Raw genomic sequence first — 16,427 nt, forward strand, 5'->3', positions numbered from 1 at the left:
ATTTGTGATGGACTAACTTAACTCACCATCCCCAAATGGCCTAATCCATTGTGTGGGGTTGGCAGGAGGGAGGCAAGAGAAGGACAACAGACATCTTCACACAAAGCTTCGTGACGTCCCTGAATGTGACCACTGGTTCAGATTTTTCTCAGGGCAACTAACTGGTACAATTGAGGAGCTCATTGTTGTATAACCAAAGCATCTTTTTTATAGTGGGGATGACCCCATTAAGAAAAAAAATCCAACAGTGTGAGCAATTCCTTGTGCCAACTCAAAATACCTCTGCTTGCAAACACCAGCATTTTGACCACAACACCCGCTAAGAAAGAAATGGTAGGATGTTGGACGCCTCAGCACATTCTCTAGATAGTTCTATTATCAATTCAAAAGTTGTTCCCCCACCCTCATACGGAGTAAAGACTTTGTTACCATTTTACAGACAGAGCTGGTTTTTGTTGTTGTTTTGAGGTGCTCGGAATTGAACCCAGGGCCTAATGCATGCTGGGCAAGTGCAATACCACAGAGCTCCAGCCCCAGTCCCACACTCAGCTATCTATTGCCCCTTTCTCATGTCCAACTCCTATGTTCCAGGTTCTAAAGCAAAACTGTCTTGCCTAATCTAAATCTTCCTTGGTATTAGGCAGGAACAATTCCCTGCAACCTACTCATCCACTCTCCTTTTTGGGACAGTAAGGCCACGAGAAACAACTGGACTACTGGATGTTTGCATTGAGCTTTATAATTTACAAACCATTCACCAACATACCATGATCTCTCATCTGAGCCTTATAACAACCCAAGGAGGCAAACCTGCTCCCCTCCCCAGTAAGGTCTGTATCTGCATGAGACTGTCATGGGGTGGCACACGGTAAGCACACCATAAGTTTAAGTTATTAGCCATGTGCCATGGTCTGAATGTTTGTGGACCACCAAATCATATTGAAATCCCAACCCCCAAGAGGACAGTATTAGCCATGAGATCTTCAGGGTATTATTAGATCATGAGGGCAGAGCACTCATAAGTTGGATTAGCATCCTTATAAAGAGGCCAGAGAGAAATTCCTCACCCCTTCCAACATAAGATCATGGAGAAGCAGCCATTTGTGAACCTAAAGGTGAGCCCTCACCACAAACTCTGGCAAAACCCTGACCTCAGACTCCCCAGCCTGTGACAAACAAACTTCTGTTGTTCATAAGCCACCCAGCTTAAAGTACATTACAGCAGTCCTAATGGACAAGACCATATTAAACACAGCAAGTACTATTTTATGAATGAAAAACGAGGCTCAGGTTGGACAACCAACTGATTGCAGATAACTAGGCCTCCAGGAAAATACAGTGAGCTGGGAAGGGAGAAAGCCTAGTGCAGGATTCTTTCTACCACCATATCGACATAGATCCTAATATGTCTAAAACCTTACAGTCACACATTTCCAATTAGGCTTAGGCCTAGGAGAGCCTGAAGTCTGGTACTGTCACAGTAGGATGGCCACATACTCAAGAGCATTGGTTCTTTGGACCTCTGTGCCTTCCTCTCCATAATGAAGGCAGACTCACTGTTGGTCAGTCGGTTGGTTGTTTTTTTTCCTTATTCTTCCTTTTTCCAAATAAACATCAAGCTTTCAGACTACAGGCCCCATTGCAAGCATAAAATATCATTTAATTGCATTTCTGCACCAGCTCCAGCTATCTGCTTCCCAGTCCCTAACTCCCACTGGGCAGATTCTGAAGCCACACAGGAGATTAAGTCAAGAGGGGAGAACAGGAGGGACATTCTCTCCTTGAACTTTCTTAAATGGAAAAAAGAAAAAAAAAAAAAGAAGAAGAAGAAGAAAAGAAAAGAAAGGCCTATTTTCCAAGGAGGGGGCTGGGGCAATGATCTTTCCATTATGAGGACCTGCATAAGAATCTATAGATTATTTAATGCTGGGGGTGGCTGTGAAGCGAAATAAAGGAATCTTTGTGCGACGCCAGCCACAGTTCCCTCACTCTTTCCCCAGTCAGGCATTTCAACCAACTCTTTAAATCATCAAGCTCTAATGCACCCCATCTGTGCACTGGCTGCAGCCAATGAAACCAAAGCCTTTGCTGACTTTGGCCTGGACTTGTGAATGAGCCTTTCTGCCCCAAAAGGGGCAGGATGGAGGACATAAGGCCAATGAAGTCTTTTTTTTTTTTTTTTGCTCATTATTTGTCTTCTCCCAATGTTCAAGCTCCATTCGTCCTTTTATTTGATTACTTGCTGAGCTCTTACCACAGGTCAAGTTCTAATCTGGAGACTAAAGCTGAGAGGACATGGCCCAGTGATGTGAGAAAGAGCTCATGAGAGGAGCAGGGAAAGAAGAATGCTCTTATCAGAAATCCATGGCCCTGAACTACCCTTTACCTGCATACTCTGGGATTGTGGCTTACTTCCACTCAGTTGCAAACTACCTCAGAAGATAAGATTCTGCCAGGTCATCAAAGACCTTGCATATCAGGCCAAATAGATAAGACATAAACTTGGAAGGTCATTACTATCTCTATATATTCAAACTCTAGCCATCTCACAAGGTTCAGTGCAAATAATCACCTCTTCCAGAAATACCTCCTGAATACCAAACAATAACTCTCTCTTCTCCAAATGTCCAATCCAAGATCCTGGGCAGCTTTTGTAAGTCTCAGCTTCTCCACCAAAATAAAAGATGACTAAGGACCTAAAGACTTCTCATGAGGGTTAATGGGATAGCATTTATAAAAGTGTCAAGTAGCAGTTTTTAGTACATAGCGGATGCTAAAAAGGACTGTACTGGTACATCAATGTCATACATAGCACTTTTTCCTTGTGTTAAAATGATGTCTTGGCTTCCCACTAGATTTAAACTAACACTTTCTTTGGTGATTTTCCCAAAAAAGATAACTTTGCAATTCCCCTCCAAGCTCACAGGTCCGTTTCCAATGCCCAGAGGACTGGCTGCTCTCTTCTCTGACAAAGCCTCCCACATCCAAACTTCCTGACAAAGGGTTCCCCCCAAACTCAAAGAGAATCCGACAAAAGATGATTTGTTGATATAAAAGGAAGCCAAAAAGCTGGCTGAAACATAAATAGAATAAAGGGAAATAATTTTCAGAATCACAAAGAAGGGAAAGTGGGACAGAGTGAAAGTCCAGCTAAGTCTTTGAGGGCCCAAGGCATTCAGCTCATGGTAACTAAACATCCTGGCATAGACGGAGAACAAGGGACCCCGTCCTCAGGCCCGATTTGAGATCTTCTGCTAACACAGACCTGGTTATTCTGTCAACCTTCTTCGCGTCCTATGTCTAACCAGCCAGTCAGACTGTAAGGGTCTACACTGTTGACTGGAGCCCTCATCCCTGCCTGGCTGCGCCTACCCAACCAGAGATAAAGAAAGCAAGGCCACCTTTTCCAGCAGTTCTTATAAATAGGTCAGCAACACTAATTTTATTTATTTATTTTTTTATTTTTGGTACTGGGAATTGAACCCAGGGCACTCTACCACTGAGCCACATCTCTAGCCAGTTTCTTTTTCTTTTCTTTTTTCTCTTTTTTTTTTTTTTTTTATTTTCAGACAGAGTCTCACTAAGTTCCTGAGACTGGCCTTGAACTTGGGATCCTCCTTCCTCAGCCTCCTGAGTCATTGAGATTACAGGCAAGAGCTACTATCCCCAGCACTAATTTTCTTTTTCAACCTAGTCTGGATCTGCATAAAGGTTGGTTTGTTTTCATTTTAATGGCATGAAGTCCAAGTTCTGAGATGCAGTTGAGGGAAGAATTCTCCCACGATCTTTTTTCTCTTTGTCAAGCAGCCCTAGTAAAACCTGTTTCTCCTCCCCTGGGAACACAGGTCCAAGAGAGTGGCAGCTCCTGTGAGAATGCTGCCTGAAGGAAGGGTCCAGTGCCTGAATCGCACAACGGGGTGTTGGATTTGTTTCTTATTAACCCCAGTCCTAACTTCAGAAGCTGTTGCCAACGCTCCTCGGGGAAAACAAGGTCTGGTCTTTCTTCTGATTATGATCAAATGTCATTCTATATTACCTCGTGCATAAGCCCAAAAGGTCCCCCTGAGCCAGTGGATCATCTCTTCAACAGGACACTTTTGTTTCTCCCCCAAGGCCACTCATTTCAGTAATGCCACTGTCTCACAACTTCCCCTGGGGCTTGTCAGGGACTCTCTCATCTTTGTCAACATACCCCACTATAATGGGGCTGGCAATGTAGGTAGCTAGATGGCAGAGCCCTTGTCTTGCATGCATGAGGCCCTGGGTGCAGTACCCAGCACTGCAAAACCAATGTGAATGACAAAAACCCTTCAAAACCATAAGACCCTCTTCTCCCCACCTCTCTTAGAATTCACTTTCCAAGCAGAAAGCACTCTTCGCCACATTCTGCCAACTAAACCAAACAAGCTGAGCAGAAGGTTCTAATCCTTTCTCTGGCCTGCAAGCTGCCAGCCCCCAAAGCCTCCAACAAGGGTGACATCTAATTTCCAAAATAACAAATTAAACCATTTCTCTGTCCCTGCAACTTGGAGTGATTTCTCAAGGAAGTGAGGCAGTCATGTGAGTCAGCCCTCTTTGCACAAAAAAATAGAGTAGAAATATCCCAGCCCCTTTGCAGAGTTTATAAACATCTGTAACCTTAGGAAAAGTGCCCTCACCCGGGGGGTAGGCAAGAAAGGCTTACGGGAAACATGTACCTTGGAAATGAGTTCATCATGATTGGCCAAGTGAGCCCTGCAGTGAATGCAGCTATAGGTCCGATGGCAGGAGGGCAGATATGCCTGGAAAGTCTTGGATCTTGTCATCTTCACCATTGGCGCCGCTGAGCGTGGGGTGAGCTCTGGGGCAGCCCACGAGGCACTCCCACAGGATGGGTCGCACGGGAAACACCGGAAGACACAGGTAAAGGCCGTGGTTTGGCAGGGGGTGGGTGTGGGGCAGGCTCCACACACTGGTGACGTCTTCAGAGGAAGGACCCTCAAGTAGAGGTCGAGGGCTGGTTCTCAGCAGCCTGTGGCACCAAGTAAAATAGCATTAGCTGATACAGTAAGGCTTCCTATAAGTCATGTAGAGTCTGAATGCCACCCAGAAAAAGGCTAATGCTTACAGGATAAAATAATCCCCCTCACTATTTCTTGAACTGGGCCCAAGCTGCCCAACGCATGAGAAAGAAATCACTCCAATCTTGCTGCTCTGCTACAGTTGAAGATTCAGTATCAACTCGGTACTTTCAGCAGTTACCCAGCCAATTGGCATTAATATCCTCAGGCAAAGTCCAGGATTGAAGATGAGCTACCTACAACCCCAGAGAAAGGATATCTTAGGGTCCCATTTCCTGAGCAGACCAAGGTGAATGATCAAGGAAGAATTCAGCCTCTAGTGATTCACTCCATCCAATATTCATGTGTGGATTTCCCATCCACTGCCAGATGCCAGGAGAACTCCAACATATGAAGCCACCACTTGCAGAGGCAGCAGCCCCCACACCAGTCTCTGCTTAGGGATTGAGCACAGGGTACAAAGGATCAGCTTCCCATTCAGCAGAACTAGCCAGCAACTTGGGAGTAGTGATTCCCTTTGCAATACCTTGCTCAGAAGTAGATGCATTTTTATTTTTAAAAACAAAAAAACAAGTGAGTGAATCAATGTCATAAAAAGGCTCCTTCATCTAAAAATCATAGACAGTGAATTTTAAAATTTTTTCCTTCAATCCCTGGATTTCCCATTATTCATCCCACAATATCAAACATCTCTCCTCCCACAGCCTCACCTCTTTTATTCTACTGGGAAGCGAGGACACCAGAGGAAGTGGGTGGTTCCCAGGATAACCAAATGAGCAGGTTAGTCCCAGTGAAGGTCTAAGGAAACAGCTCCAAGGCCCGAGGCTCACTCTGCTCCTCTGTGGCTTACCTACCTCAGGCTTTGACACCTGTCTATTCCCTGGACTTCACTAATGGGGATGGTGTTCCCACTTGTCTACCTCCCAGGAGAACCCTGAGCGTTAATTAACACCTGCGTCAGGCTTTGAAGATAAAATTATTTAGAGGCGCATGGGGAGAGGGGCATGGGGAGAGGGGCGAGACACCACACACAAACAAAATCAGATCTTCCTTGCCGGCTTATGTCTAGGATCCATCTGGACACTTTGGAGAAATCCTACAAATTCCTAGTCTTCTTTTTGCTCTAAACCTCACTGGAACCAAATCTTTCAAAAGGAAGCCACCCTCCGCCTTGGCATCCTTCCCACCACAGCAGTCCCTGATACCATTGTACTCCTGGAGCCTTCCTGCATGGCCAAGACCATACTAGGCTGCAGGACAACAGTGGTCACTACCCCTCGTGCCACAGTAAGAACACATTCCTTCTGCAGCCCTGAGTCACACTGGCCCCACATCCAATTACATGCAAGATGCCTGATGGTTGGAGGGATTCAGGCCTGCAGAGGCCAGGGAATTATGTCTCTCTGCTCATTCTCCCTTACAGACCTGAGATCAGGTCACATGGATGTCACACATACTTGAAGGATATGGCCAGGCGCGGTGGCGCACGTCTGTAATCCCAGCGGCTCCAGAGGCTGAGACAGGAGGATCACAAGTTCAAAGCCAGCCTCAGCAAAGGCGAGGCACTAAGCAATTCAGTGAGACCCTGTCTCTAAATAAAATATAAAATAGAGCTGGGAATGTGGCTCAGTGGTTGGGTGCTGCCAAGTTCAATCCCCAGTACCAAGAAGAAAAAAAGAAAGAAATACTTGAAGGATACAGAAGTGGGAAATGATTCCCTCAACTTTGCCTCAGAGTTAGGCCTGGCCATCCCAGGACACAGGGCTAGAAGATACATGAACCCCCTGGATCCAGAGCCCCTGAGCATCCTCTGGGTAGTGGGCGAGGTGAATGGACAAAACAGGCTACAGTAGACCAGTGCTACAGGATGACAGAGTTACAGGTGGTAGAAAGAGCCAGACACCATCTTGGTGATTCCTGAAATGACTTCAACCTTTCCAGTGTCTGTTCTACTGTCAAGAAGGACAGAATATCCAGAGAGGGAGGGGGAAGCGGGCTAGGGTAAGGAAGACAGGCAGAGGAATGTGAGAAGTAGGCTTCCCCCAGGCCCAAGGCTTCTGAAGTCCATGGCCTTGGCCGCCCAGCAGGGAGCACTGGGCTCATCAGTCTTACGTAAACACCAAGGGAAGAAAGGGAAACAATGACCCTGGCTGCCTTTCTGCGTTTACAGAGCAGCTACAGAGTCTGTTTTCTTATGCATGCAGACAGCTTCTAAATTATGCATTTCCCTGGAGTAGAATTATTCCTTTTCTCACTTCTCTTCTGTAGGAAACCCAAAAAAAAAAAAAGTTCATAGGCAGAAGTTTCTGGTTATGCTCAACTTCAAATCTGAATCCCAAAACTTATTCAAGGCTACTTTCTGCAGAATAAGCATTTACACTCTGTATTCAATGTGAGTGTGTCAGCCAGGCACACGCCTGTAATCCCAGTGACTCAGGAGATGGGTACAGGAAGATTGCAAGTTCAATACCAGCCTTAGCAACTTAGCAAGGCCCTAAGTAATTTGGTGAAACCCAGACTCAAAATAAAGGGCTGGGGATATGGTTCGGTGGTAAACTGCCACTGAGTTAAACCCCCAATACCCATTTTAAAAAATGTAAGTGTGTCCCAAAACACACACACACACACACACACATGCACACTCACTGTTCACCATGGCTCTGAACTTTTTTGCAGGAGAATAAATCCACCACGTGAGCAATGGCCCAGACTGTCTGGTGCTAGAAAGTCCTGGAAAGTCTAGACAAGCATTAGCCTTCACTGTGATACAAGTGCTCTGCTCCCCCCCACCTTTTCCCCCTTCCCTGTAACTGGGATTGAACCCAGGGCCTCCCCCAAGCTAGGCAGTGTTGTATCACTGGGCTACCTGCCCTCACTCAGCTCTTTAATATGAATCCACAGGCATCCTGAAGATGTGACCCCTTCCCTGGGAAGAAGCAAAGGAAGAGGGAAATTACTGGAAAATGCCTCTTGTTGAGACCCAGGACAAGCCAGAAGGAATGAGAAAGAGCAGGGGGAGAGGAAGGTGACACCGAAACAAGAAAAGGCCAGTGTGGCTAAGAAGAAAGGAAGGAGCAGGCTGAAATCACAGAAGTTATCTTTCAGCCAGGGACTGAAGAATGTATCCACCTGGTGCTGCCTTCTTCCTATTTCAAAGGGAAAACTGAGAAACTTGCTTGTTTGAGTCAATTCTTAGAAAGGAAAATTTAACTGGTGATTTTTTTTTTCAAAGGGGTGAATTAAGGATACAGGTCTATAGAGCATTTTTAAGTTTTGGACTTTGATCCCTACTGAGGGGGCGACAGGGTCCAGGGGCTTCATGAATCCAAATTGATCTCCAACAATAATCAAATTAACTCGGTATTTTAAAGCCTCAGGGCACATGTACAAATTAAACAGCATTTTAAGTGAACTAATAATCCATCACAGTGGAAATTAAAGAAAGATTTGCTACCACCCCCAGCTGGCTCAGCATGGAAAGAAAAAACGTGAAATATTATGATTAAAAACAAAGATCTCAGATACACCACCTCAAGAGCCAAAGGCAGAGGGAGCTTCCACACTCCGAACCTGGCTGGCCTGCCTTTCATCAGGGGCCACAGTTCCAGCTGGAACTTAGAATGGAACCTTCTGCATGTCACCAGGAGAGAAGGGTAGTAGGTATGCATTTTTTAATCAAGCCATGAAGAAACTGAGGAGTGCTGTGTGAGCCAGACCACGCACGGCCACAGAAACTGACTAGGCACATGGAACTCACGAGAGGAAGCAACTCCTCCAGACTGGACCAGGCCATCCTCAAGGTGTGCCTCTGTATCATTGTTTCCTTGGGGTGTTTGCCGGAAAGTAGGCAAAGACACTTCTTTTCTGCTTTCAAATCAAATTGAACCCAAAGCCTGTGTGTAGCTAGATTCACCCTAGTGGAATGGGTGGCCTGCTGCCCCCATTGGGACTCTTTATTCTGTATTGAAGCACCCTACAAGATGGTGCCATGGAGACAACGTCTCCCCAAACCCAGAACAACCTTTTCAAGGTGAGACCAGCTGGTGATGACACTGAAAGATGCATGGAGTGTGCTGAGATGAACATCTTCCCAAGAGGTGGCTTCATCGGAGGCCCTGCTATCTGATTTATGCAACCCTGACAAGCTCGGAAGCCTCTTTCTCCTTCAGATCCACCCTCTGCATTTTAGCCATTGTTGTCTATCGTAAAAGCAGATCTGATGATGTCATTATTCCCATGATGTTCAGAAAGGCAATACAGGGTACTGGCTCACAAGACCTGGAAGCAGTTTCAAATCTCAGCTCCATCATTTATTAGCTGTGCAACCTTGAAGAAATTACTTAAGCTCTCTGGATCTCAGTTAGATCATAATATCTACTAGATAAGGCTCTTGTGAGGATTAACTAAATTAAGAGATACAAAGCACTCAGCATGTGAGCCTGGCATGTAGTAACCTTACAATAAATTCCAGGTATGTATTCCAAGTACTTAGGATTTGGGCAACTCGTATGAAGCTCTTTATAGTTCCCAACACCCCATACCTAATTCACATGCCCATGGTTTTGTTAATGCCATTCCCTCAATGTGACACAATCTTCCCACCTCTCCTCTCCAGACCCTCACTTGTCCCCTAAAACACAGCTCATAGGTGCTCATATTCAACAGATGAATAAAGAAAATGGGGGGGGGGCTGGGATTGTAGCTCAGTAGTAGAGCACTTGCCTAGCATGCATGAGGCACTGGGTTTAATCCCCAGCACCACATAAAAATAAACAAATAAAATAACAGCATTGTGTCCATCTACAACTAAAAAAAGAAAAGATATGTACACAATGGAATATTACTCAGCCATAAAGAATAAAATTATGGCATTTGCCAGTAAAAGATGGAACTGGAAACTATCATGCTAAATAAAATAAGCCAATTGCAAAAAAAAAAAAAAAAAGGTCAAAAGTTCTCTTTGATATGTGGATGCTAACCCATAACCACGGAGGGTATGGAGAAGTATAGAAGTTCATTGGATTAGACAAAGGAGAATGAAGGGAAGGGAGGGGGGGATGGGAATAGGAAAGACAGTAGAATGAACTGGACAAAACTTTCCTATACTCATATATGAATACACAGCCAGTGTAACTCCACATCATGTTCAACCACAAGAATGAGATCAAGACTGTAAGGGGTTGTACCCCATGTATGTATATAATGTCAAAATACACCTTACTATTATGTATCTAAAAACAATTTTTTTAAAAAGAGACCACTCAAATGTCACCTCAGCATTAGCTCAATGGCCCCTTCTGTGTTTACCCGGCTTAATCCTCTTGGAATTCTTTTTCTGCTTCTGCATCTTCTACTAGAGGGGCCACTTGTGGTCCTTGTTGTACCCCCTGAGCTCAGCTGCATGGCAGTCACTAAACACCATCGCTAAAATGAATTACCTCTGCTTCTCACTGGACCGGGAGCTGAACCAGTCCACCTATCTGCGCAGGTAGCACACACGAAAGAGGTCCCCTCCACATAATGAAGGAGGAGGCAAAGTCACCCTGGGTCCCAGTGCCTCACACATGCTAGGCAAGTGCCACAGCCCCAGCTGTTTTTTATTTAAATTTTGAGACAGGATCTTGCTGAGTTACTTAAGGCCTCACTAAATTGCTGAGGCTGGCTTTCCTGGGTTTACAGTTGTGTGCCACCATGCCTGGCTTAGAGGTGACCTTTTAAATCCTAGAAATTAATCAAAGGGGGTCTGTAATTGGCATCCATGCCTATTCTTTACATCACTGAGGCTATGTTAAAAAAAAAATAGCAGCAGCAGTTCAAGCACCGTGGCACACACCTCTAATCTGGAAGGCAGGACCATGACTGAGTACCCATGTTCTGTTCAGCCATCCATGAGGAATGTGAAAAGCCCTGATAAACAGTGGTGGCAGTGGAAAGCGAGCTGGCAAGCCAATTCTGAGACTGGAAAGCGAGAAAAAGAGCAAGAGATGAAATGCCTGTGGAAAGCCTGTAACCCACCAGCATTGTCCTCCTTACCCAGCCTAATCGCACCAGAATCCTGAACCCAGAGAAGGCAGGAGAGACCCAGGATCTCTGGCCCGCCACACAGGAAGAGTGGACATCAGCACAGGACCTAGAGGCAGATGGACTTGGATTCAGTCTGGGTTCTTCTCACTAGCTGCATTACCAGTGGGCAAACAGCCTGAAAGGAGATAACAACAGTGTCTACCTCCTGGAGGAGACAAAAGAATCAAATGATGCAAGTGAGGCATTCAAACACAGCACCTGACACCTGGTCAATACTCAATAACCTTGATTAGCTACAACCATCCTTCCCAGCAAGGGAGAAAGAGTGAAGGAGCTGTTCCTACTCACACAACCAAAGGCAACACTGTTCCTGTGCCCCAGGTTGATTCACAGTGGTTAGGAGGTTAGGGCCTAAACTAATCCACTTAAAGATACATTGTGCTTTAAGTAGGCTTTTGTAGCTTAACTGGGGACCTGATATTATTGCTGTCATTCCAAACAGCACAACACTCCACCACTTAGTGCATCAGACAAGTTACCTACGGGGTCTGTACTGACTGCTAATCTCAGGATGGGGCCCCACTATTGAAAACTACTCTGAAAATCCTCTATTAAAACTGCCACAAGCTGATGTGCAAGATACACAGAAAAAAAAAATCAATATCATCATTTTATAGATACCTCTTTTATAGCACTGACCGAGGTGGTACTTCAAATCCATCTAGCTGATAATAAAAAACGAGTCTGAACTGTCAAGGAGGCATTCTCCCTGAAAAACAAAGCCAACCATTCATCGCCAACCTGCACACAGGGTCTAGTCTTGATTTCAGGGGGATTATCTGATAGACAATACTCCTACATGATCTCTAGGATTTCTTCTGCTCTTTAAAGTCCTGATTCCATGTGCTAATGATGCCTGCCAGCTGAATCCTGCAGTCCTGCCCCAGAGCAAAGTATCCATCCACCAACCTTCATTTTGTTAAGGCCTTGATTTTAGGGAGGTCATAGAACATGACAGCATTACAGAGACCCTTCTGGGAGAGATGCTAATATGCCTTTCCAACATCTGTTCGCAGAGCAATGTTTTTACTGTGGGATCAGTTTGACACTTCACCTGGGGAGGACTCCATGTAAGACTTGCATCTGTTAGAACATCTGCATATAAGAGGAGTTCCCCTTGAACATCTTGCAACTTGCATGCCATTTACTAGATATCAGAATAGCTATTGCTGACCAGCTATCAAGTAGATCAGATATTACTTCAGGTTTCTCTACAATTTCAATTTTAAAAATAACAAATCCAGAGATGGTGGCATATGCCTTTAATCCAAGCAAATGCAGGAGGCTGAGGCAGGAGGATGGCAAGTTCAAGGCCAGCCTAAGCAACACAGTGAGACCTTGTCTCAAAACAAAAATTAAAAGGGCCGTGGATGAAACTCAAAGGTAGAGTACACCTGGGTCCAATCCCCAGTACAAAAGAAATAAGCAAAAGAGTTCAAAGTATTTGAGATTAATTACAAAAACATAAAAACATATACTCAGGGCTGGGATTGTGGCTCAGTGGTAGAGCACGGGTGGGACCTGGGTTCGATCCTCAGCACCACATAAAAATAAAGGCATTGTGTTGTGTCCATCTACACCTAAAAATAATAAATATTTTAAAAATACATATAAAACACAATAAGATTTAAAATAAATTAAGAAATTAGGATAGTAAAATTAAAAACAAAAGGAGAGTCTGGACATAGACATAATTACTGAAGTTACACTTGGCTTTGAGCTCCTAGTCACCAGGGGGAAAAAAAAAAAGACAAGGTTTATCATTTCCTATAAAATAAAAACATATTGGTTGTTCAGGATACAAATTTCCTGTGGGTGATTAGAGAAGAGACAATGAAAAATCTAGTGGACATGATTCCCAGAATGTCTCAAGAGCTCCTAGCCTATAACCCCCTTGCAAGATTCCTTTGAGCTTGGCACCTTGGTGCATACCTGTAATCTCAGCAGCCTGGGAGGCTGAGGGAGAAGGACTGCAAGTTCAAAGCCAGCCTCACCGACTCAATTAGTCCCTATGCAACTTAGCAAAACCCTGTCTCAAGAAAAAAAAAAAAATTTTAAAGGGAGTGGGGGCTGGGGATGTGGCTCAGTGGTTAAGCACCCCTGGGTTCAATCCCTGGTATTAATAAAAATAAAATTGTTCCTTTGAGTGTTCTCCCATGAAAAGAGACAGCATAACAAGCATCCAAGTACAATTGAGTAAATGGGATTCTACACAGAGTCAGGTCAAGCCAGGATTTCTGATTGTCTTGCTGGATCCACTGATACAATACAGATCCTCCAGAGGAGTGGAAGAGCTACAGGGCTTTCCAGTAAGGCCTCCTGAACATCATTTATCCTAACTGGGATCTTGAGTAGCAAAAGCATGGGCAGCCTCCAGATGCCAGGTGCAGACACTAATACTTTCAGCTGCTAACCCTGTTGCTTGGTGCAGTGTTCAGCTGCTTTCTCCTGAAATAAAATGGCTTCACCATGCTCTTCCACCTCTCTGAACCTCAACCTCAACCTCATGGGTGCTCTTCCATCTTTTTGGGCTGGGGTGTGGCTCAGTGGCACAGCACTTGCCTTGCATGTGCAAGGCCAGATCCCATCCCCAGCATTGCAAAATGAAACAAAATACCATTATCATTTGTTTCCTTTGCCCCTGTCACCTTCACCCCAATTCTGTTCCTTCCTCTTGAAGGCCGGTTGCCTAAGCAGGAAACACCCTTTCCTCCCTCTCCCTTCCACATCAAACTTCATTTCTCCCCTAGACAGTTGGTTCTCCTTCTTAAACCTCCCTTTCTATTGCTCTCCTCAGTCACCAGCAGCCACCACCCCCCAGGCCCATCCTCTGTCACTGTGGACGACTGTGTTTGCTCCCTAACTGGACTCCCTGACTCAGCTCTCACCTCTCCAGCCCATTCTAGAATTCTATTTATAAAGTACAATCTAATCACATCTCCTCGTGTTTCTAAATCTCCAGTGGTTTCCTAGCAGCCTATAGGACATGGTCCAACCTGTCAGGTGACATGAAGAGCCTGTTCCCAACTCTATATTCTCATCACTTCCCCAAACTCCAGTCTAAACCTGTTTGCCGAACACACCAAGTCTGGTCACTACCCTGTGCTTTTTCTCAATGTTTCATTACCTCCAATCTCTTAACCTATCTTCTGTGCTTAGTAAATGCCTGTTCATCCTCTAATACCCAGCTCAAATAAGACCCTAAGCAGAGCTGATGGCCCCTCCTGCCAGCAAAGAAAAACTTTACCTTTATCTGGAATGGCATTTTATTACATTGCTCATGAGTCTCTCCTCATCAGACTGGGAGCTTCCTGCAGTCAAAAGTCCAGTCTTTGGCTGAAGTACTAATTGCTTTTGTGCTAATTGCTTACAAAAGAAAAAAAAAAGTCTAGTCTCATGGGTCATCCCTCAGTGTGTTCCTCAGGATTTAGTGTCCAAAACATTAGAGGTTTTTTTTTTTGTTTTTTTTTTTGTTTGTTTTTTTGCACCAGGAATTGAACCTAGGGGTGCTTTACTGCTGAGCTGCATTTCCAGCCATTTATTTATTTATTTATTATTCTCATTTTGAGACAGTCTCTCACTAAATTACTTAGGGCCTCACTACGTTGCGAGGCTGCCTTTGAACTTGCGATCCTCCTGCCTCAGCCTCCTGAGTAACTGAGATTAAGGGCATGTGCCACCATGCCCAGCACATTGGAGATTCTTGAAAAATGTTAACTGAGTAAAATGAATAACCATCAGGGAAATCATTCTGCCATGTAAAGCTGTTTTTTTTTTCCTTTTTAAATCTCCTTAGTTACTGTGCCACTATCCAAAACATTTAAAATATCTAGTTCTGAGCATTACATAGGACTCACCATTAACACTCCCCCAAATTATAAAGCCAGCCCAATTCCTGTGACACCCATTTGCTGAAACTGGTTGATGATGTCTGAAACTTAGTACTGCGGAGTTACAGCTCAGATGAGCCATACCATGTGAACCTCTGACAGTTTTACCTAGCTGCTATCTGACAGCAGAAACATTTCTGTTACTGCCACTCCTAGCCCTTCACAGTCTAGACTACCCCATCGGGCACTTTCCCAAGTGGCCTAAACCAGTCTGGCACTGACTTTTGGACCCCTATAGAAACTCTCAGACTTCTAATCTAGGCGTCTCCTCCCAGGGTGGTCCCCACAAAACCCCCAGGGCAGTCTGAGTTGCTGCTCTAGGCAAGACTCAGAGAAAAATGAGGGTCAAGCTTGCTTTAGGCCAAGAAGGAAAGGGATCCTTTCCTTTCCCAGGCATGATGGGGCATGCCTGCAGTCCCAACAACTTGGGAGGATGAGGAGGGAGGATTGCAAGCTCAAGGTCAGCCTGGGAAAGTTAGCAAGACCCTGTCTGAAATTAAAAAAATAAAATGGGCTGGGGGTATAGCTCAGTGGTAAAGTAATTCTGGGTTCAATCCCCAGCAGAGAGAGAGAGAGAGAGAGAGAGAAAGAAAACATATCTTAGAAATTAGATAGGTGATATAGCCTATCCTCGGAGGATATTTCACCAGGGAACACTCCCCAACTCCCACTGAGTCAGGTGGCCTATTCCACACACTCAGCAATATTGACATTTGCTGTTTTTCTTTTATTGAAGTGATTATTTGGTTGTCTTCATGTTTCCCAAACTCAGATATCTGCAGAATAAATGTCTTTTGGACTATGGACACTGTGTAACCTTGATTTCTCTTTAACTGCTGGTCCCCAGGGCACAGCCGGGGCCCCAATTAGCTACAAACCATCCATCCCAAATCTGCCAATACAATTCCCTTGTTCAGCTGTCAGCACGCCTTTGGCTTTCTGACTTTCATCTCCCCACTCAAATAAACCCAAAAATCTAGACTCTGACACAGGAGGCTGGGCCCCCTGCCTTTCCACAACTGGAATTTGGAAACTGAACTTTTTAGAACTCAAGAGTAAAAAAGGGAAGAGGCATCTTCAAAAGGACGCTGGTATGTCTAAATACCCAATCATCACCAGCCCAAAGATGGATGGATTTTGTTTTAGAAATTATTAAACTGTCATCTAATGGTGTCATTTCATAAAGGACAGGAAAGGGCGCCAGGTGGGAGAAACTGACTCTGCAGAAATGCCTGGATTTCTTCTCTGTATGGGAACAGCAAGTGGATTTTATAAATTATTAAAGCCTCTTTCCCTTTCAGGCCTGGTACATGGAGGGGAGACAAGCACACTGCCAATATGGCTTTGTCGTATAATTCAAGAAGCCTCCACAAAGCTGGTTGTTTAATGGGTC

The 16,427-nt window shown here is 44.8% G+C and overlaps 1 protein-coding gene across 1 annotated transcript in view; it reads right to left on the bottom strand.

Annotated features, from left to right (window-relative positions):
• Positions 1–4,995, bottom strand: part of Ypel2 (yippee like 2) — a 39,133-nt gene extending 34,138 nt beyond the window's left edge. The window contains exon 1 of the mRNA XM_026397997.2: positions 4,698–4,995. Coding sequence (XP_026253782.1) covers positions 4,698–4,814 — 117 coding nt within the window. The 5' untranslated portion in view covers positions 4,815–4,995. The remainder of the gene's footprint in view (positions 1–4,697) is intronic.
• Between the last annotated feature and the right edge of the window lie 11,432 nt (positions 4,996–16,427).

Source organism: Urocitellus parryii, chromosome 7 (genome assembly GCF_045843805.1).
Source record: "Urocitellus parryii isolate mUroPar1 chromosome 7, mUroPar1.hap1, whole genome shotgun sequence".
NCBI lineage: Eukaryota > Metazoa > Chordata > Mammalia > Rodentia > Sciuridae > Urocitellus > Urocitellus parryii.